At 38.9% G+C, this 24,285-nt stretch overlaps 1 protein-coding gene across 1 annotated transcript in view; it reads right to left on the bottom strand.

The window, feature by feature from the left end:
- prmt3 (protein arginine methyltransferase 3) overlaps positions 1-24,285 on the bottom strand; it is an 89,244-nt gene that overhangs the window by 59,531 nt on the left and 5,428 nt on the right. Inside the window, exons 3-10 of the mRNA XM_057835692.1 lie at positions 23,542-23,624; positions 23,393-23,442; positions 20,597-20,702; positions 18,564-18,711; positions 17,963-18,104; positions 15,829-15,894; positions 13,445-13,566; positions 8,442-8,541 (exon numbers count right to left, since the gene is read on the bottom strand). Of these exons, the coding sequence (XP_057691675.1) occupies positions 8,442-8,541; positions 13,445-13,566; positions 15,829-15,894; positions 17,963-18,104; positions 18,564-18,711; positions 20,597-20,702; positions 23,393-23,442; positions 23,542-23,624 (817 nt within the window). The remainder of the gene's footprint in view (positions 1-8,441; positions 8,542-13,444; positions 13,567-15,828; positions 15,895-17,962; positions 18,105-18,563; positions 18,712-20,596; positions 20,703-23,392; positions 23,443-23,541; positions 23,625-24,285) is intronic.

Here is a 24,285-nt window from a genome sequence, read left to right as displayed (position 1 = left end):
GGTTACGCACGCAGCGCTTAGCTCACCCTAATAATAGATTTTATGAGTGTGGAAAAAATGCATAAAACAAAACCAAAACGGTACGCAAGTGTACCGAAGCGAGCACACAAAAATGAAACTGTGCAATACACCCACATGAACCGTGATATCCCTAACTGGATGCCTGTGACCTTCGGGCCCTTAAACGGCACTGCACCAAAAACAGGAATGCTACTATAAAGGACATCACAGAATGGATGGGCTCAACAAACCTTCCAGAAACCACTGTCTGCGAACACAATCCACCTTGCCATCCGCTGTTGCCAGCTGAATTGCTACATTGCAAAGAGGAAGCCATTTCTAAACAGGACCCACTGAATAGTCAGGGCAGAGTGTATATGTCAGCAAGGCTCTACTATGAGTATGTTCAGATGGCACCAAATTACCATATGATACTCCGTGTAATAGATTCCGTGTGTAATCGCTTGGTGACCGAACATTATACAGATTCTAATTGAAACGCAATGTCCATTTTAATCCAAGCAAATGGGGAACACGCAAATTAGTATCACATCAATTTAGCTATGTGGAAATTCACGCAGTATTATGAAATCAGTCATACAGCTATTATATTAGAAAGTAAAACATGCAAATACAGCATTGTGTTGCAAGGGCTTTGAACCTAAAAATAAAATAAAAAAAATAAAATTAAATTAAAAAAAAGATTTGATTTGGAACACCCATTTATGGTGGGAGGTGAAGGTTCGGTCAGTTAGCCCATGTCGGAACAAAGGCAAATTAGTTTGTACTTTTCTTCTCCAGTTACCGGATGAAAATTGCTGTTTTTATATTTTTTCCCTCTTAATTTTTGATTTACACCAACTGTATAAAGAGATTACACAATAACTTTTAGTCAAATCCAAATATAAGAATAAAGCTGTTCCTTTGGTTTAAAAATAGTCTTTTTTGTAAACAAAGAAGGCACTTATCTTCCATTTTATATGCAGCATCCTTAGTGTTTGCAAAATTGCTAACAAGTTAGCTCGCTCAATAAAAATGAGCTACTTCCTGCAATATAACATAGTCTGCCTAATAAACTGATTAGATATTTTGATTAACAAATCCCACATCAACACCTGGTTGGGAAGGTCAATTAAAATGTGTTCGCTACACACTGCCTCATTGTTATAGCACTTTGAGGAAAGAGCTTAATGAGTGCTGTACATAAATATAACTCAAACACAAGAATATTTAACATAGATGCAACCAATAAATCAACATTTTACCACCTGTGTCACCTGTGAACCTGTCAAATCTGTGAGAGTGTTATACGAGTGATTGACAGTAAGATGGACGAAAGAGGAGGATGACTGATCACTTCCATTTTCTTTTGAGGCAGGTAATGCTCTCAGTGCCAATAATGAGACTAAGAAGGGGCCTCTATTAATCTACCTACTGACAAACATTGAACTGACTTGATGAATTCTGACATGTTTGAATTTCTGCGTTAAAACTTTAAAAGTTGCACTCCAACATTTTAGAAAGTAGATACAGATTTAAATTGTTTTTAGCTTAATATCAATCTATTTTGTAATGACTTAAATATTTTGGACAATTTGTTATATATAAATAAATACATATTGGCTCTCTGTAGCGCCACCCATTATAAGTGAAACTAAACAGAGTACCGTATTTTTTGGACTATAAGTCGCACCCGAGTACAAGTCGCACCAGGCCAAAAAAGCGCAATGATGAGGAAAAAAAACATAAGTTGCACCCGAGTATAAGTCGCATTTTTGGGGGAAATTTACTTGATAATATCCAACACATAGAACAGATATGTCATCTTGAAAGGCAATTTAAATTAAAAATACAAGAGAGAACAACATGCTGAATAAGTATACAGTATGATAATGTTACATGATGCATGAACAACGTAATACGAACATGGCCGGTATGTTAACGTAACATAGCTATTAAGAGTTATTCAGATAACTGTAGCATAAGGAACATGCTAACAAGTTTACCAAACCATCAGTGTCACTCCAAAACACCAAAATAACATGTGAAATAATATAATAATGTGTTAATTATTTAACACATAAGTCGCTCCAGAGTATAAATCGCACCCCCAGCCAAACTGCGACTTAATAGTCCGAAAAATATGATACATTTGTCTACTGCATCTGCGAGAAAGCCATTCAAAATATGTACAAGGCTTATAAAAGGTTTATTTTGATGAGAAAATCTAACATTGTTTAGTACAAGTCAATGGAGGATTACAGTTTTGAAGCCAGCCTCCAGTGGCATTTTCTAGGACTGCACAATTTTAAAACACTTCTAGGGATTCATTTTCCCAGGTTACCCTTGGGCCTGCCGATTGAGATGTAGGGGCATGGCTTAGGGCAGAGATTCCAGTAGAAGAGGAAGTAGTGAAGCAAGCCACTGAAACTAGTAGCTTCAAATTCATATACATTTGGGCAAGACCGATTCATTCGCAGAACACAATTCAACATTCGGTCATGTGAAGTGCTTTACATCACATTAAAATCATTCATTTTTAAATATACTATTTGCCGTTCAAGTATTCTGCACCTACAGTAAACAATTCAAATGTTTAGCACCTGCTGATAATATATTAAAAATGCTTAGGTCGACCTGAGACAGTTGCTCATGTCAGATCTTTTGTTCTGACTGTACTGGACTGACAAAAACAAAGCAAAACGTTACGGTAGTATTTGAATGTGCCATGCTATAGTATCACTACAAAGCAAACAGGCGTATCACCGGTGATTGATCTTGGTGAGAGTCTTTATTTAGTCTTTGGGGACCTCATGATCACTGCCAGCCCCCTAAGTCTCTTATCTGATTCTCAGTGTTTGTTTCTCCGTGTGCCAAAAGAGAGGAGCGATCAATGGTGTGAGTTATGAAATGACAGTGGTGCTACTAAAAACAGTCTTTCAAACACTACCAAGAAAGATGGACACTCATTCACTTCTTTCTCCTCCATCACCATCACTGACAAAGCACATTTATCAAGCATCTGTCCATTATTCCTGTTAACACTGTCTTCTCCGTGCACACTAATGGCAGAGACAATTGGACATTAACTGTATGATACCTTTTACTTCAGAACAATCTTTAATGGACAAAAAAGTAACGCATCGGCTACTACTGTATTTAACAATCTTGTTATGGGGATATAAAAAAAAATCTGCCATGTCCCACTGTGCAATAATTTACACCATATATTCATGAAACCATCTCATTAAGTAATGATGAGAAGCATTAGATAAAAAAAAAAAAAAAAATGTGATTAAGTTTCCCCATATAAAAGCTCAAACAAACGTAAATAACCAGACAAACACAAGCAAACAAAATGTCATAAAACAAAATACTTAAAAATCCCCATCTCTGCAGTACTATGCCATAGAGTGTCCATCAAAATAAACTAACTTTTACTCGCCCACTCCAAAACCATTTTAAAAAAGCCATTGAGGGGTTGATTTGCTGGTTTGTTTTGGATCACTGTCTTACTGCAAAACCAAGTGCACTTCAGCTTGAGGTCACAAATTGATGAACATTTTCCTTAAGGATTTTCTGGCAAAGGGAGACTTTATTGTTCCATCAATCACACAAAGTCGTCCAGGTCCTGAGACAGAAAAGCAGCCTCAAGCTGAAGTCAAAAGAGATTGTGGCAAGATTTAGGCCTGACAGACACATCGCGGAAAAAGGCTGAGTGTTGTTGCAGACGTCTTGAGTTAGGAGGTACTGATCACCACGTTGATTTTTTTCTTCTTTTCGCATACTTCATTATTTTTTTATGACAGGTTCGAGGTGATTTCTTGATTTAACATGTTTAGTAAAAAGGCTTGGGTGGGGTCAGTGAAAAGGAACTAGGTTTTGCCCCCAAAAATGATGAGCCACAGTTAGTTCATGATTTAACATGGAAGGGTGTTACTTGTTCACAAGGCTAGGTAACTTTGAATAGTAATAAAAGTAATAAAAGTTTGAATAGTTCCTCAAATATTAAAAAACAAAAAAACAAAACAAAGGAGTGCGGGGGGGGCAAAGAAAGCACATTTGTCTCAGTTCAGAGGTCTTAAGGTTGGTTTATACCGGACACATCCGCGTTGTCCACACACCTTCACACGAAAAAGTCACATCAGCGGCCACGCCTTTCCGCTAGGCGTACAAACATGTCAGATTTCCGCACAGTGTACCTGCTGAAACTTTTAAAACACGCTGACATTTCGTGCGGAGATGCACGGCATACGAGCTAATATTGGCGGAGGCAAGTGGAAAGGGCGGAGAGGATTCATCAATTCCTGTGGCAAACCATGGCGGATGAACTACTAATTGCAGAAGTTCGCGAATACAAACATTTACATGATTCAGCCGATAAAGACCTCTAAGATGAAAATGCCATCAATCAACACAGAAGTTGCCGCGAGCTCCCCTATGTTTCAGGAAATGGACTGAATGGATTGTGTCTCTTGCTCGCTCGCTATAATATGAAGTTGTTCGTATGCCGCAGATACTGTACTTTTTGCTGCCCCTGTAGTCTGGGATCTGTTTCACCACAGGGGCAAGCCGCACAGAGCTGCGCGGAGCAGCACAGAGTACACATTGTGAAAAATGTGTGCCGGATGAACTCTATGAGTCTTGTTTCCACACAGAATGTTTAACTCGTCAGATATAACCCAGGCTTAAGGGGTCTTGTAGTGTTCATAATAATTAGTGCTGTCATAGTCGGAAAAACAAACTTGTGGCAAAGCAAGCACTGTGATGGCATGGACATCAAACCAGATTTTGGTGCTTATACCACCAGGGATGGGCACGGGCCAGGTCCTGCTGGAATATTAAATCTGCATCTCCATACAGATCCTAAGATGAGGGAACCACAAAGTCTTAAACATTCTGGTGGATTGCTTCCTTAAATCCTAGGTCACAGCAACAGAGTTTACTGACACCCGTAATGGACATTGCACCCCAAACCAGGACTGACTATGGATATTTCACGCTGGAATGTGGTGCTTTTTGAAGCTGTAACTCATTCTACTCATTTTGTATCTATGTCAGATTTTTTTCTCTGTTTGATAGCCCGCTGAAGCCCACGGTCATCTTTGTCATTGTAAATCATCAGACATTTTGCTCTTCCACTAGACTTTACATTGATATGCGGGTACACAGCACTCTGGACAACCAGCCTCCGTAGCTATAAACATTTTAGGGTTACCCATCCTATGGAGGGTGTAAATGATGTTCTTCTGGCCAGTTGTCAAGTCTGCAGTCTTCCCCATGTTTAATCGAATTGAGACAACTGAAGCGATTTGCCACAATAATGAGAGAATTTCTAAGAGAACGTTAAATTATATAAATTCATGCCCTGAAAAAATGTAGGCCGATTTCTTTACAGTACTTTTTTTTTTTTCAAATCCCTTTTCCATGGGTTTTATGAGCTAGAAGCCCAAAATATGTGAAAATAAGCAAACACTTGAAATCAGTGAAGTTGTTCCCCCTGAAAGTTTTTACTTTGCAATGAATTATGGAAATAAATGAACTTTTGCATGATGTTCAATTGTTTTTTAAAAGGGTCAGTATATTTGTGTTCAAAACAACAAGAATGAATAAAGGGACTGTTATAAAATCTGCAGGATATGTTTGTAATATGAAACAGAAGGGGTGATTAGGTGATTGTGGAAATAAGGTCAATGTTCACACAGGTTTATGTGTGTTCACGATAACAAATAATGGCATGAATTACAACAAACTTTTGTATTAACATTTTGTTGATTGTTTTGCCTCCAGATCATGGAATGTCATCACTGATTGCATTGATTGGTATTTATATATGCATAAATAATGTTTAAATATTTAATCTTAAATTTATTAGCATATTAATGTCACCTGTCTATGAAGTCCTTTGGGATCTTTTAATGATTTGGGGCTGTATAAATAAACTTAACTAACATTATCATTAAAGGATCCAACAACTAAGGTAGTATTAAGTCCCTGGTCAAGAGGTGTGCAGATGCACATCATGTTTATTGTCATTTTCTATATTTTGTGAGAGCAGATTGGAGGGCGACCTTTTCAATGTTGTAGTCTCCAAGAAATGTCTGCCACTAGAGCCTAGATGCGAAGTGACTAGAAGATCCTTAGATATATTAGTGTTCCGTGAGCCAGTGTCATTAGATATTATGCTCCCTATCCTTCACCGTTCCACAAGCATGTCACTTGCCGAATTTCAATTTCCCCGGTGAGGGGATAGGAAGGCTCTGGCTGACGACCCCTGTTCGTGACCCTGGGGTATCACGATGGATGGGAGGAGTTGGAGGGGACAGATACAGGAGGCTCATGAATTAGGGATGACTTCAGCGGTGCGTTCAACTTTGGCCGTACAGCCTGTATCACCACGCAGAATCTCACTGATAAATGGGCATCAAGTCAAAATAAGACTGCTCCCCTTAGTTAGGTATTCCGAGGACATTATGGTTCAGGTTTAGTCCCATTTAGGACATGCTAACACATGCTGAACAGTTGGTGACACATTGCATTATGTAAGTTTGGTTGATAGCATCAAACCACAAGGTTGAATGGAGTATGTACTACTGTATTATCACATAATAGTCTGTTATTGACTGCAATTTATCACCAAGCTTTCATCTCTTTAATCTGTATTCTCAATTATTTGAATTATACAACTACTTAGTGTGATTAACATTAGAGCTGAATGATACAGTCATGGACAAAGTTATTGGCACTCCATAAATTCTCTTCATAAAACACACTAATTCTTTCAGAAATTAAGGCAATGACATTTTTTTTCAGTATCAACGTTATTTCTTGGATATGCATTGGGGGGAAAAAAAAAAAAAGCTGGAGAAAAACGCTAACATTCACACACACAAAAAAAGGCCTGAATTTTTTTTATTTATTAACATTCACACACACAAAAAAAAGGCCTGAATTTTTTTTATTTATTATATATATACTTTTTTTTGTTGTTGTTGTTGTTGTTGTTGTTGTTGAAGTAACTGAGGAATTACCTCCTATTACCATCATCAAGTTTCTTGCCACTCTTAAAAGAAATATTTGACCACTCTTTTGCGAACTGCTGCAGGTCTCTCAGATTTTAAGGGTGCCTTCATGCAACAGTACTTTTGAGATCTCTCCATAGATATTCAATAGGATTTAGATCTTGACTCATCGATGGCCACAACAAAACTATCCAACGTCTCCAACCATTTCTTGGTGTTATTTGAGGTATGTGTACAATGTTGATTCAATGTCCTGCTGGAACACCCATGACCTCTGACGCATACCCACTTTTCTAAAACTAGGTCCAACATTGTGACGCAAAACATTTTTAAGAGGTCTCTAGATTTCATGACTCCTTGCACACTGTCAAGACACCCAGTGCCAGAGGAAGCAAAACAACCCTAACCATCATTGAACTTCCACTATGTTTGACTGTAGGCACTGTGTTCCTTTTCTTTGCAGGCCTCATTCTTTTTTCTGTAAAGGGTAGAAAGACCCGCTTTTCCAAAAAGCTCTAACTTAGTCTAGTAGTCTGTCCACAAAACTTTCTCCCAGAAGGTTTGAGGCTTACTCAGGTACATTTTTGCAAACTTCAATCTGGCTTATTTATGCCTCTTAGTCAGCAGCGGGGTCATCTTTGGTCAGAATAAAAAATGTTGTCTAAAAAAAAACAAAAAGAACTGTAGACACGGATGATGTACCAAAGGGGAAGGATTAAGGCAGGAGGAATATAAATCACTGACAACAGTCGTGAAGACTCATATACTCTATCGTGCGACAACGAGGAATACGAAATTGAAAGTGGGTCAGAGAAAGAAGTAAGGCCCGAAGAACGATTCAGGAAAGTTTGTACTATACAGGTTTAAACCAAAGGCAGTATCACATAACACGACCCCAGTGATGAGTCCGACACTGAAGCATTAGCTTTCGATCCATTTACTGCTACTGCAACGCATAGACTCAAATGCACTGTACAATTGGGAGCGACGATGTGACAGGGGACGTTAAGGGAAAACAACTTCAGAACGAGTGTGTAGCAACGATTATTTTCCTTCATTTAATAATTAATATTTTTAAACTGGGCAATTATTTATTGTGTGACTGGCACTTCCAAGATTTTTCAAGGACTTTACGCAAAATTCAAGTATTTTTCAAACTTTGAAAACACAACAATTAATCCCAGCATTTTCAAGGATTTCAAGGACCCGTACGAACCCTGAAGCTGTATTTGCCACACCAAAATTACCGCTGTCTCATCACAGCCATCACACTGGATGTTTCCCAAGACTGAGCATCAACATTTGATACATATCTTTTAGGGTGCACCAAGTGAGCAAAGGCATTTTTTACAATAAATTCGTAGGCTACATTATTCTGACCTCAGCAACATAATGTACTCTGGAATATTGTGTACTGACCATCCATTCTGAGATGATGATATCAACCTTCTCCACTGGGAGCTTGATGTCTTCTATGCGACCTTTGAGCAAAGTGATCTTGTCCTCCAGCTTGTTGGACCTGAGGTAAAGAAGATATGTAAGCTTTACAAAACTTGCAACAAACTTGGCAAACGGCTCCATTCCTCAAGTTGTGAGAGCTCTTGTGGTTTTAATCCAAATCTCAAAAGCTGACATATTTCATTACAGGGTTGCTTGCACAGCAACATTCTTGCTTCTCTCACAGAGGGATAGACTTTCTGCCCTGTGTTTTTGAGTGCACTGGGATGGAATAGCAGTGCGATACAGAATACGTTTAGAGAGGTGGTCTAAATTTTCCTGCCAAGTCTTTTATAGCTCAGAAAAAGATGGTGAGAAACTTCTGTCATGAGCGAAAACCAAAACAATTCATACTGGAATCGATACGTCTTTGATTGTAAAGTATATTTTAGGTTAAATAATACTCGAGTCAAATTAGCAGAATAGACTGACTGGACCGATAAAGCGCTTAGAGCAGGGGTGGGCAAACTATTCCACAAAGGGCCGAAGTGGGTGCGGGTTTTCGTTGCAACCCATGAAGGACACTTTTTTACCAATCTGGTGTCTTACAAGTGCAATCAGATGACTGCAGTCAGGTGCGTCTTGTTTCCTCGGGCCTCTCATTGGTTAAACTGCCTATGCTGGATCAGTTGTAACAAAGACCAGGACCCACTGTGGCCCTTGAGGACCGGTTTGCCCACCCCTGGTTTAGACAAATGCACAATGTCATCAAAAACACACCAACAACAAAGTTCACATTTTTGGATGTTCTCACTATCACTGTATTACAGATGTGAACAATAAAAGTGAACTCGTGAAGACACAATGATTAAATAGCATCTGGAATGTTTGAATGATCCCTCACTTCAGGCCGCCAATCAGCAATATTACTCATTGTGAATATTCCATTACCATGACACCTAATGTTACAGAGGACAGAACAATTACTCACAGCAGCCCAGAGTGCATTTCCGTTGCACCGATGCTTATCTTGAACGGTCTTCCCCATCTCTACCACTCTGCACGGGTTGCTATCACATCCTTCCAGAATCCATCAGCTCCCCCATCAAACCCACCCCCATCCACCAACAACCCCGTCTTACTCTTCACAAGAGGGAAACGCTGCAAAGTCATTATTTGGGTATTTTAAAAGATAATGTTAGCATTCAGCAGTGTGTCTGGGCAGCCTTGTAAGGAAATCTACTGTATACAGTTTATGCCATAGTGATGTGTTGGAAAGAGGAAATGCTCTGTATTTTAAAGGGGGGGGGGGGGGGGTTTACATGCAATTTTCAATTTTAAAAGCTTTTAATCATGTTATATGGTAATTTCCTGGTTAAAAAGACAGTTGGAGTGGTTTTCTGAACCATTCACCTATGTTTGAGAAACTGTCAAATGTGTCACATCTGCTGGTGGGGGCGGCTGAAACGCTTGCTGGTACCTACCTCGGCCTTTTCCTCCTTGCTCATCCTCTGCTCTGACGTGTGCCGAAATGCACTCCTCCTGCACAACACCTACCTACCCCGCATCCTGCCTACCCTCCGCCACAAATCAAGTTTGTATGTTTGCTTAGCGAACACTTAGCGCTTGGGCAGACTATAAGCGTGAGGAAATGTTGTGTACCTTATAAATAGACGTGAGTCAAACTTTCAGCAAACGTGATCGTCTTTTATTGGACTGCCTCTCTGTAGTTGCACTGAGTGAAACGAAAGCAAAACGGAGAGGTTGGGGTGGGCGTTGGGGGGGTTTCCTTAAGAGACCCATTTCCAGCCATTTGAGACAGTCATGATGCAAACACAAGCTTACAGTATATTAAGTCATATGAAATATATCGCTTTCACAAATCAACTCAAGGTAAAATTGTTACTTGAATGTGTGAATGATACCATATGCCTGAAAAATAGGCGAGACCCCCACCTTTAAGTGTTGTTTTATCTATTTATTGTGTTGCGTAATTTATAAAGTGAATGGTATTATTCCCGACCAAGAACATGTGTTTTGGCATGACTGCCAGACACCTAAAGGTAAATCGAAGCCTTCTTAAAATTATTGCCCAAGTAATTTTTTTCAGGAAATAGACTACATTCATATACTAATACTGATGCAATGAAATGCGCTGCCAACCAACTGGGAGTATTTAGAATCCAGTGTTTTGCTTAGGAAGGACACTTTGATAGTGGACAGTAATAATCGGGATCCAAACGCTGACTTTCCGTCACTGGACGACTCGCACTAGTCAGTCAGTCAAGTAATTGGCACCCAAAAATTGGGGGGGTTGGGGGGTGGTAGTAAGAGGAACGCTATTTCAGGTAAGTTGTATGGTATGTATGGATAGCACATCTGACAATCAAGGTGTTTGCCTTATTTGTTATTTATAGCTTGTTGGGCCAGAAATTAACTGCAGATCAGAACCAATATGAGTTTGATAGCCCCCGCTCTTCATCACTGGGAGCCAAACAAGGATTTACCATCGCTTAGCATGACTAATGTATATTCTGGCCACAGCACATGCCCATCAACTGTAAATAGGTATTTGCAAGTTGTTCTTCAATTTCCCTGCGAATAAACCTTTTTCTTGGCGATGGAATTAAAAGGGGAAAAAAATTGTTTTAGCAAAAAGTGGGTTAAAATAATCCCATTTATTCCAATATACAGTACCTGCTAAAGTTGAGTTTGCAATGTTCATTTTGTGGTCACAATCCAGAGCATTTTAGAGGACAATCCATCAATTCCAGCCATTAAAAAAACCTATCTAGACATTATCCATTAAGGAAGTGACTGTGAAGGAAGAAATTCAGCCTTTCATTTAAACTTCAGCTACGAAGAGGAGACAGGAGATGGATGCTCCTGTGCAACCAACAGAAGCCTCTTTAATTACAATCCTGATATTAGAAGGGGAAGGGAGACTTGTGCAGAAATAAGAACGATAAAGTCACAGCCAAAGCAGGACATCTTTGCCATGCGTGTTCCTTTGAGGGTGGAGCTGGGCACTTATTGCTGGCGGACCTAAGGTGCACCCTGCATGCCAACTCCTGCTCCCACAGTGAGCTAGTGGGCTGTAAAATTAAAATGTCCTTTTCTTTCAGCAAACCCTGTTGCTTTGCTTCGACGAAACTCTTACATAACAGACATAATGACAGTTGTAAAGGCTTTTAAGTAAAAAATGTTATAAAAGGCATATACGTATGTGAAGAACACTGGTGGTGTATTGGAGAACCCGTGCATATAATGGACAAATAAAGTCCTCAGATCATGTTAACAACATGTCCATCACAGACTCCAGGTGTCAATGAATAAATGAAATCTGGCCAAGCAAATGAGCCACAGTAGAGAAGAAACCTATAAACTTTACACAATGTATACATGTAAAATGTAGATTTCAAATTCTTTATATTAACATCATACAAGTCGAACCTGAGTATAAGTCAAAGGCTCAACCAAGTAGGAAAAAATGCATTGCTGGCTCTCCGTTATTGTCGGGTGACCTTATTTTAAATTCCAAAAAGCGGATACATATGAGAGACAATCCCTGTTTAGTCAAGTCAAATCATCAGCTAATCAAATGTTCGTCTGAGGGAGAAGAGGGAGTCGGAACATAATGAAAAGAATTCACCTAATAATGGTAGGGCCAGCTCTAGTTTGAAGTATATTGAGAGCTAAGGGCAGAGACAAGCAAGTGGAGAGGACGCAGGTGTTACCGGCACCCGCCAAGGGGGCCGCTCTTATTTTCATTGTGACCGGCATTGTCAGATTGAGCAGTGAGGAAGAAAGTGGTCGAGAGAGAGAGAGAGGGAGCGAGAGAGTAGAGAAAGTGCGCATTTAGCGCTGGCTCAAGTGCTATACCCCCACATGCTTTTGTTTTGTTCATAAAAGTACCCACAAAAAGCCATCCAACGCCTCTCGGTGTTTACATGTTCGCCGCAGTCTTCCTCAGGAGGAAATTGTACGACCCGAGCCATCCTACGACAACGAGCCAACATGAATCGGCGGTCCGTAACATGCCAATTACCAAGATGGACGAATTGGTAACGCAGGCATATATTGGAGCCGCGCTATTTAATGGAATAAGCGGTGGCATCTCTTCCACAACTGTTATAACTATTGTGACAAGCGACATGGGGAAGAATAACTGGAGATGATCTTTTTCTTAACACCATGTATTGGACTCAACGCAGAGAAGATATACCATATGGAGCAACCACTGTGACTCATGGTTGCTCAAATTCCCATCATGCATTTGGGCATTTAAGAACATTTAAATTGCTACAGTATCATTTAGTGAAAGCACAACAAAAATAATATTCCTATTCCTCAAAAATAAAATAATGTTCACAAAAAGAAAAGCGCTCAATGCAAAGAGATCTGGCATTCCCAATCAAAATAGCTATGCAAAATAATACCCTATTCAAACATTAAGTTTAGCTCAACAAATACATTAGATGGCAATATTTAGTCACAATATACAAACTATCAAAATTACTATAACTTGTACTCACATTTATCTTTTAAGAATTACAAGTCTTTCTATCCGTGGATCCCTTTCACAGAAAGAATGTTAATGTTAATGCCGTCTTGTGGATTTATTGTTATAATAAACAAATACCATACTTATGTACAGTATGTTGAAGGTATTTATCCCTCTTATCTTTCCATTCCAACAATAATTTACAGAAAAATATGGCATATTTTAGAGATGGTCTGAATTGCGATTAATTATGATTAATTAATTTTTAAGCTGTGATTAACTTGATTAAAAATCTTAATTGTTTGACAGCCCTTATATAGCATACACACACACACACATATATATATATATGTGTGTGTGTGTGTGTGTGTATATGTACTGTACATACATACAGTAAAACAGTTTCCATCAAATGTCACACAAGCTGTGTTAGGACAGCAACAACAAATGTTGGTTAAAAGTTCCTTATAATGTCCCTTACCTGACAATGTCCATGGCCTGGTATATAATATCTGATTGGTCAACAGCTATGACCTTTTTGGCTCCAGCCCTGGCAGCAAACATCGATAGTATGCAAGTCCCACAGCCCACATCTAAAACAATCTAAAAGGCAACAATAAAAACGTGAAAGTTATAGTGCGAAAACATATACAATATTCAGATATTAGAGGCACGTGGACTTGAGAAGTCAAGGAACTCCTAACACATTTATGTTGCCTGGTCCGTGAAGCTAAACTGCATTTACCGATGAGTAATATGCTACAAAATGCTTGTTGTGTTCCAGCAGAAAATGCAAGATCACTGTAAAATCCAAGGAGAGCAAAACATAAATCGAAGCTTGTATTTACATGACTTGGCAAGCAAACAGTAAGATAAAGAATGGTGGGAACGAAGTTGCAAATGCATGCTGGCCATCAGTCATTCCACCTTGCTGAGGATGAAGAAGCACGAATGTTGTTTTTACACCAATGGAGTAACTACAAAGTTCAAAAACTACATTTAAAGTCCTTCAATCACATCAAGGGGTACTTTACTGAATTTGATAGATTAGACTTTACTGAGCCACAACCTGTAGTCCTTTGTTTTTAAAATGAACCAGAAAAAAAAAAAAAGGACAAAACACAGTTTTAATCCCATTTCGCTGTTGGCCAGGAAGCCAGCGTCAGTAACCGGAAGAGACGTATTCAAAGGGAGGCTTCTTTGCATGCTGCGCTAGCGTTCTAGTTGCTTTTCCAAGAACATTTTCTATTGAAAAAATGGTTAACTTGTGTTGTGTAAGAAACAATGGTCAATACGAGTGCTGTAGGAAATTGCTCTAACATGAACACTGCTTTTTTCCGTTCGACCATGTAGTGAACTGAGTGGATTGACCAGGCAGCCGGTAAGTATTCTGCTGTTTTCAGCAAAACATTTTAAGAAAAACAGCTTTGACCAAGTGAAAAATGACGCGTTGCCAATGAAGAGTTGTTAATAATGACAGTGGAACCCAAGCAACATGGTTATAGCCGGCATTGTTGGCCCCAGCGTCGCCAAAAGTGATTATTCTTCGAATAATTTGCCGAATCGTATTGCACTAATGAATCCAAATTGTACTTGAGTGAATTTTTTGGATGACTACTTTTACTTGAGTAATATTTTGAAATAACACCACTGTTGCTGGAGTAACATTTTTGGCTAGTCTACCCACCTCTGCCTACAGCTAAAGGCAAGTTAAATTCAAGACTTCATAATGCCATTTGAAAGTAAATTAAGGACTAACTTGTCAAAACAAACCAAAAGTGAAAAAAGTTAAGTTTGTATAACTTATGACACTATTTTTTTTAACTCTGTAGATTTTTGTCATCAGATTTTTGTAAAGTGTCTTCTAGCCTCTTGAAAAGCACTATACAAATAAAATGTATTACAATTATTATTGCAGCTTAAGTTCACGCACAACCGCATGATAGACCTGAAAGTGGAGCCAATGCAGAGAATCAGTGAGTGGCATCACTTAATTTGTTTCATTCTTTCAACAAAACAAATATGAAAATTGGATTCAAGAAATTTTAAAGCCAACTAAAGTGTTACTTTGAAAATAATAATTCTACTGTTGACTTTTTAATTACATCTAATTTAGGACTTTAGTGGGACCAGCTAATTTGATCATGTATGCCACCACTGGCGATAAATGCACTAGCTGTAGTGAGACTGCACTCAACTGTACGAACCGCTTCCTGTGCGTCTATTTGAGACAACTGTCTTATAGGTACCCTGCTGTTCTTATGGGCTTGTGTAGAGGCACAGCGCTGACACGACTAACACCGCTTTGCTTACCAGCCATATTTGTGTGCACTATGCCAAACCAATATTCGTGGCACGAAAAGTAGAAAATCCTTGTTTTCAAACTCCCTCCTCTATCTCTGTGCTGACGGGAATATTGTACATGAATCAACCTGCCTTTCACACTTCCACACTCATCCTAGTGCTCACCAACAGCCCCCTATATAATAGATAGCCATGATATGGACCACCGGTCCCTGGGACTAATGGCAATGGTCTTTGTGTAAGGGGTTGTTCTGTTAGTTGAAGCCTGCATTTGTTATCAGCACCATGCAGTCGACACTGCGTTTACTAATAAAGTCATGCAATGGCTTAAATCACACGCTGTCGACGTATTAATGCCTTTCCTGAAAAATACAGAGTGTGTTAAAGGCCTAGCTCCTTATTAAACGAGCTAATCTACACATAAACTCACAGGTACGTTGATGGCAATAATTAAATTTGCAAATTAGCATTATTGAAATAAATGCACATTTTATGCCATGGGACAGTCAATATGTAAATGTGGTCTTTGTATTTATGGATGTATTTCTTAAACAGTCTCACCTTGTCTCTGAACACCTCAGGGTTTCTGTACATGAAGTCCCTGTAGGTCTCGGTGCGCACTTTATCCTATGAAAAGAACATAAAATTTCCATTTAAATTTGAGAGAAGCATTCATGTCATTGGTTCAAAGACGGTTGTTAAAGATGCAAAACCACATGTTCCCGTTTTATTGCTGCATGTACTGCAACTGCACATGCTTGATGCATATGTACTAAAACTGCACATGCTTGATGCATTTTAAGGTGAGTACAAAAAAAAAAAAAAAAAAAAAAATACAGATTTAGTAAAGATCTGTTTATTATTTTCTTTGATTTTACATTTGTTACCATTTATCTTGCATTCAATTTTACCATTTTCTACTTTTAGTCACTACAGTCATATTTTTAACAGTCCTATCTCAGAAGTCTCAAGACTCGTTGGTGAACTTATGGTGATTCGAGGATCCGCTTGTTGCGAAGATGCTGCGGAGATTAATTCTGTCAATCATGACTGGGGAGATGTCTCTGACATATCTTTGAGGTCATTGACTTGGAGTTGTGATGACTGATTTGAACAGTTCTTTTTCCGTAGCAGAACGATATTAAATTTACTCAGGATTGTTAATACTATATTTTTTCTTTTACTATAAAGCGAACTAAAAATCCTTTTTTTTTGATAGTGCTCCTTATCATCCAGTGCATCTTGCCTAATCGATGAATTGTGTTTGTGCTTAATGACCTCAAACTATTTTGTTGGAGCTAACTATTATACTGCTACAGTAAAGTGATGCAGACACACATTACCCAAATCCATAAATTAAACATTAAAACAAATAATAAATTAAAAAAATTACAATTAGGCTCCAACACACAACCCCCTCCACCCTGACCCTCGTGAGGATAAGCAGTACAGTTTAGTTGATGTATACTATATTTTTTTACGGTAAATGGTCCTAAACATCTGTAACACTTTTCGACCTTCAAGCAAGTCTATGCTTCCAGGTACTCAAAGCACACTGACAATATTTCGTCATTCACCTACTGAAGACAAAGATCAGGAGCAATGTGTGTTCAGTATATCTTGCTCAAGGACACTTCGGCATGGTCACCAGGGTGGGGGAATCGAACTCACAACCTCTGGGTTGGGGAACTAATACTGGGCCATGTAGTCCCATTTCTTTATTGCAGTAATGTTGTAGAAGGGCTTAACCAGGGACTGATGCTGAGAAGTAGCACTAGGTACAAATTTTATATAAATGCTTCATATTGCTTTGTATAAGTATGCTTGATATTGGTTGCATTTGTCAAATAAAAATGTTTATGAAAGGTGGTCAACAACTAAACACTATCACAGGGTGCCCCTCCACCCCAAAAAAATGTATGCCAAGTTATTGAATTACCAGTAAATCTTGAGTGCATTGCAATCAATCAGCAGGGTAAAAACAATGTGGCTCATTGATATGAATCACACCAATGTCAAAAGAACCACAGGAAAAAACAAAAATGAAACCATCAGCATTCTAATGTCAATTTCACACAGCTGCTTGAGATAAGGGTAGTTTAATTCTGTTTTAAAGAAGTTTCTTTTACACAGCACTTTACTGAAACCCCTCATCTGAAACTAACCATGGCTATTTATTACTAATTGGTAAATATCTATAAAACTGGAGGTAATTTAAAAGTTTTGAGAAGAACAAGATAATCACACCTTGTTTTCCTTAAGTCCCTCTCCCTCCACACACAGTGCGTCAGCATCAGCTTGACGTGCACAAACGCACACAAAACGTAAAGCTCTATGGTCCAATCAGGATGTCCGGCAGAATATGTGCAAGTGCTGCAGTAAGTAATATGAAAGTGCACATAGCCGCGCAGAGACAGCTCTCTCCAAACTTTGATACTCGTGTTTAAGCATTGTAAAAAAAATTATTTTGCTGTAACAGAAATGTTTGTCTCACATGGCAGCTTATAGATGACTTACCACTTTCCCCAAATTTTCAGTATGAATGTACATACTGAATTGCCATTTACATACAAATTTAAAATTGTGCAGCCAGGTTTTCCACTTCAAAGCCTGCTGTGCTGCAGGAGAGTGTTTAGTACCAACATAACTAGCTTATGCGTACATGTTTGTATGTAGTTTTCATTGAACCTCAAACCTTGAGCATCTCCTCATGAATGCCATAATGACCATAGGAGCTGAAGTAGGCTTCATCCTCATCTGCGCGAAGCTCGGCAACACCGGACACATTAGTGGACCTTCCAGGTTCGGCATTCAGCACCAAATCCTGGACCAGCAGCCTTAGAGAATGCAAGATAAATTTAAATTTTGTGTGTCACATAATAGGAATCAGATGAAAAGCAGTGAACAGAAAGCAACATTTATAGCATACAGGACTAGTGGCAAATGGAGCAGATGAGAGATATTTATTAGGAGCTCACTTTTCAATCACCCACCTCCTCCCTTACCCTTCTTCACCCTTTTTTGTAATTTTCCCTTAAGCCCCATTTTCTACCCCCCCCCCCCCCTCCTCATTTTAACTCTGTGCTGCAGTGGAATTTTCCCTTCCTTGAAAACTTCTTCCTCATAGAGTACCATTGGTTGAAAAATGGATCTGAAAAAGTAGCCCTCTGCTGGCCAGTTTGTTGTATTGCAAATGTTAGTGAAACAAGGGTGAAAGCAATGGGAAAAAATTAGCTACAAGCTTGACCTTGGCATTCGTATAGGCTAGAAAAACTTAAAACAGTAATATAACTCACTTAAGTTTTTGTAGATCTTCAAAGGATCGAGCCACTGCCTCTTCAGCCTTGGTTGCCCTCTGCAGCAATGCATGATGGTGGGCGTCCGCCACAGACTGCTTGAATGTAGATGCAAACTTCCCTTGGCTACCACACAAGTCTTCAAGGTCTACAAAGTACAACATAAATTTTAGACTGGACGTATAAAAGCATGAGTAAATGATTAATAACCAGTTTATCCAGTGGTATAAAAAAGTATCAACCTTTTGGAATTTCTCACATTTCTGCAAAAAAAAAAAAAAAATCACCATCAAATGTGATCTGATCTTTGTCAAAATCATACAGATGTAAAAACTGTCTGCTTGAACTAAAACCACCCAAACATTTATAGGTTTTCATTTACTGAGGATAGTATGCAAATAATGACAGAATCGGGAAAATAAGCAAGTGAACCATCACATTTAATATTTTTTGCCCCCCCCCCCCCCCCTTTTTGAAGCAATTATAAATGGTAATGGAATAATTCCTGTAGCTGCAGATCAGTCTGGCACATCGATCAGGACTAATCTTGGCCCATTCTTTTCTAAAAAACTGCTGTAGTTTAGTCAGATTCCTGGGATGACTGGAATGAATCGCTGTCTTTAGGTCATGCCCCAGCATCTCAATGGGGTTCAAGTCTTGACTTTGACTGGGCCACTCCAGAACATGTATTTTGTTCTTCTGAAACCATTCTGAACTTGATTTACTTCTGTGTTTTGAATCATTGTCTTATTGCAGCATCCATCCTCTTTTTCCTGTCTGACGGACGGCCTCAGGTTTTCCTGCAAAACATCCTGATAAACTTTTGAGTTCATTCTTCCATTAATGATTGCAAGTTTTCCAGGCCCTGAGGCAGCAAAACAGCCCCAAATCATGATGCTCCTTCCACCATGCGTCATGGTGGGGATGAGGTGTTGATGTTGGTGAGCTGTTCCATTTTCTTCCACACATGACATTACTCCCAAAGAATTCAACTTTGGTTCCATCAGTCCACAAAATAATTTAGCTTCTGTGTAGTTTTAAGTGCCTTTTTGTGAACATTAAACGGGCAACAATGTTTTTTTAAAGACAGCAGTGGCTGCCTCCGTGGAGTCCTCACATGAACCTTCTTGGCTATAGTTTCACATATAGTTGATGTCTGCACAGATATTGGACAGTGCCAGTGATTTCTGTAAGACCTTAGCAGACACTCTAGGGTTCTTTTGACCTCACTGAGTATTCTGCGCTGAACTCTTGGCGTCATATTTGGTGGACGGCCACTTCTTGGGAGAGAAGCAACAATGCCATATGATCTCCATTTGTAGACAACTTCTCTGTCGATTGATTAACATCCAGACTTTTAGAGATGGTTTTGTATCCTTTCCCAGCTTTATACAAATCAACAATCCTTGATCGCAGGTCTTCAGACAGCTCTTTTCATCGAGCCATGATTCACATTAGACAATGCTTTTCATCAAAACAATTCATACCAGGTGTGTGTTTTATAGTGGGCAGGGTAGCTTTAAACCACTCATCAACGATCAGGCACACACCTGACTTAAACTGTTAGGTAAAAATTGGTTTCAATAGCTCTCCAAGTCTCCTTAGGCATAAGGCTCACTTATTTCCAGTTCTGTAATTGTTTGCATACTATCTTTATTAAAATATGAAAACCTATCAATGTTTGGGTGGTTTTAGTTAAAGCAGATAGTTTTTACATCTTTGTGATTTTGACAGATCGGATCACATTTGATGGTGATTTTATGCAGAAATAAGAAATTCCAAAAGGTTCACATACTTTATCATACCACTGTTCATGGGCATTTTCTACACTATCAATTTGAAAAAAAAAAAAAACAAGATTTTCAATATAGTGATAACAATTTTTAAAAAATTATCATCAAACAGAATACATATTATTATTAAATGATCAAAATAGGTGAATTTCTACCCAAAATAGACAAGACACAAGTTAGAGGTTTAACCTTATGTGTCACAAAACAGTGTTTCTTAAAAGGTAAAGCTTGAGGTAGTACCAATTTGCAATAAGGGATCATCCTGTATAACCGGACGGAGAAAGTCTTCACTTTCCCATTGGAATGGACCATCTGGTAGCCCCATGAGATGTGATGGATCACATTTCTTGGAGAGAGAAAACAAGTGTAATCAACCAAATATCACCAAATAAAAGTCTGAAACTCAGATTTTTATATTAGGATACAAATACTACCGTATTTCTCGGACTAAACGTCGCACCTGAGTAAAAGTCGCACCAGCCAAAAAATGCGCAATGAAAAGGAAAAAAACATATAAGTCGCACCGGAGTATAAGTCGCATTTTTGGGGGGAAATTTGATAAAATCCACCAGTAAGAACAGACATGTCATCTTGAAAGGCAATTTAAAATAGTGAACAACAGGCTGAATAGGTGTACGGTATGCTAACATTACATGACGCCGACAGGCCCACGGGTATTAAAGCCTGACGCAGCCTGAGCCCGATCAATTACCTTGATTTGCTTGGCGAGCGCGAAAACCCCCGAAATTTTATGTTTTATTTGTGAGGACTCAGGAGAAGGCGGAAATGCGGGGATGCGATGCGTGATTGTGTTGTGTGTGATCACGTTTCTGATAATGCCGGTACATATAGACCCTACTCACCAACATCACAGAATGACGTGTCGCTGTATCCGGCCGCCATATTGTCCGTCTTTGTTTATCCGTATTCTAAATGGTTTCAATTTGTCGTGCAATTTATAGTGCAATTCATGGAAGCCCCGGTGCTTTCAGACGCTGTAAACTCATTGGATGCGTTGCATAATAGGCATTATGTGGAAAAGCTTCAGTCTATCCATTCGCCAGATCCATATTTGATGCCTAAATCGATATTTTTCGACCCGCTGTCTTCGCCCTCTCTGCCTGACATCTGCTACCCTGATATCTACAACTATCTTTTCCACAGAAACTCAGCCTATTCTCACGAAACTTTGAAAAACATTAAGAGCAGCGCTCTAAGCAACATTGCTCCGTGTGACCCTTTACTTCCAATTTTCTAAAATGGCGACAATCAATTAAAAAAAAGTTGACTGCGATGGCCAACGCTTCAAGGATAGGTGGATATTGGACTATTTCTTCAATAAACACGCAACAACTGTGACTGCCTCATTTGCAAATAGACAGTCGCTGTTTTCAAAGAGTTCGATGTGACGCAATATTACCAAACAAGACACGCTGACATGTACGACAACATTCTAGGGAAGATACGCAGCGAGAAATTATAGCAACTTGAAGCTAGTTTAATTTCACAGCAGCAGTATTTCGCAAGAGCCCGAGTGTCGAAAGAACGCCACAAAGATGAGATTGTTGAAATTATGAATTTAAAAAAATTATAAAGCAAATGTGACACACAGAAGGGCTTGCTAAAATTTCTTTCAATATATAGTTCTATGTAAATCAGCCAAGGTAGCTCCCCGCATTTTTACCACACCAAATCTGGCCCCCTTTGCAAAAGGTTTGGACACACCTGTTTAACTTCTTTCACTTGGTACCAGCTAAATATTATTCAAAAAATAATGATGGTGGAAGAAATAAGCATCTTGAATTTGAAACTGTATGTTGTCGGCGATTAGCTTCGCAATTATCTTAAATGTGGTTGTCAGCCCAAAACCCTCTAAATATATATTAAATGCATCTTACCAGATATAAAATGACTACTACATAATCTGTAGTGATCGTTTGGTGCCCAGTTTTCTCATCGAATTGCAGCAGTCCATCTCGCGCTCCTCTCCGGGTCTCTCGGAATACGGTAGAACTTCAAGTCTCTCCGTCTATCATCTCTGTTATTGCAACCAACCGCCACACACGCCTTCACCATTTTGATTATTAATGTTAACGAGCAGAAAAACACGCCATAATAGGAGGAATTTACGTAGCGGTAATGCTTAAACCCGACGAGCTGACAGACAATATGGCGCGGAGGCGTGGTTGTGACGTCATGTGAGTAGGGTCTATATGGCGGCACCAGTCAGGGGGGCGGAGTTGTGACGTCATGTGATTGGGGTCTATATGCATTACGACAACAAATTAAAGCCAGTCTTTTGTAACGAATTCTCCCAGTTAAACAAGACTAAGATGGATATTCAATAAACATTTATTCTTTTCTATTTGCGTGTCTGTTGTAACAGGCGGATAGTGGATTTTACATTTTAATCTCGAGCTGGCAGATAAAAAAAAAAAAAAAAAAAAAAAACGCAGGTTTTCTCAATGTTTCAATAGTCTACATATTTTTATGATCATTATAAATGCATTTACACAACAAAATAATGCTGGAAAAGTTTGTTAAATATATTTCTCGTATGAGACCAAAGTGCCACATTCGTTTACATTCAGCGAAGCTGACAATTTTCTGTATAGCACCTTCAACAATCAATTTGAATCCTTTCCATATCCCACTCCTAGCGCAGTTGTTTGCTTGTCAATTCCCCAGTCTTTTGTTTTTCACTCCAATAGCTGCTCCACAAAGGAAATACCAGGATGCGCGCGGGAGGGGAAGCCTGAAAAGAGAGCGAGGCCACTGCGTTCACGTGCGCAGGCATGCACAGCGCCTTCTCCATTTTATCCAAATTTTATTTAACATCCATACAGTTCTAGAATATACATTCATTAAAAAAAAAAAAAAAAAAAAAAAAGCGAGAGAGAAGTCGGCCCGACCCGACCGTAAATAATCACACATAAATCGCTCCAGAGTATAAGACGCACCTTCTGCCAAACCATGAAAAAAACTGGACTTATAGTCCGAAAAATACGGTAATTGAACTCAGACATGTATACTCACCGAAGAGCGTATGAAATTGATGAGCTTAATGTAACTGTAGTCGTCTAAATCTAATAAGGAAACAATGTTCAGTTAGAGTAATACTACAATATCTTATCCTATCAATATTTGGCTTTCAGTTTATTTATAGTGTTTGAGTGTGTCCTTACTGTATTTCCTGATCACATCAATAAGGTTGACTTGGTGCTCAAATGTGAAGTGTTGCAGGGTGGCAGTCACCGAATTTAGCAATCTGGAGGGGAAATGTACTACTTTGACATAACCTGCACTAATAGTCTCAGAATAAAACACTAAAATCAATACTGTTTTAGGACAGAGAAGACTATGAAGTTAGAGTAATCCACCCTAAACCGGCTTTGCTTTATAACAAAAACAAAAAAATATATATTTTTCTGCAATTGATTACCAACCATTATTGGTCAATCACTGAGCCTGGAAAGGCATTTTTCCTGTCAGATAACAGATGACCGTGTGCAATACCTTTGTGATCAATACTAATGAAAAATTTTTGAAAAATGCTGCCAGTACAGCGCTGAAAAACATGTGCTAAATGATCATTGAGCTCAGCTACGGTACCTCAAGCAACTAGACCGATACATCAATTGAAATCAAGTGTGTTGCATCAGTGCAATCTCTGTTGAAATGTATGTCCTGTGGATCACTGACTAGATATTATAGATACTCACCAGATATTCACATTACTTTGTAATCCTCTATACAATATAAAACTAGGACTCAAAGAAATTATCAATATTATAATAATATATATAGATAAAACAGTCTTGTAATGAACTTTGTGTTAACCTTTTAGCGTGAGTACAAAGGCAGATACCATACTAGTATACAACTGATTGATTAATGTACAATTGAAACTAGTAAACTGGGAATATTTG

The sequence above is a fragment of the Corythoichthys intestinalis genome, chromosome 1 (genome assembly GCF_030265065.1).
Source record: "Corythoichthys intestinalis isolate RoL2023-P3 chromosome 1, ASM3026506v1, whole genome shotgun sequence".
Lineage (NCBI taxonomy): Eukaryota > Metazoa > Chordata > Actinopteri > Syngnathiformes > Syngnathidae > Corythoichthys > Corythoichthys intestinalis.
This window is presented reverse-complemented; position numbering and strand designations above follow the sequence as displayed.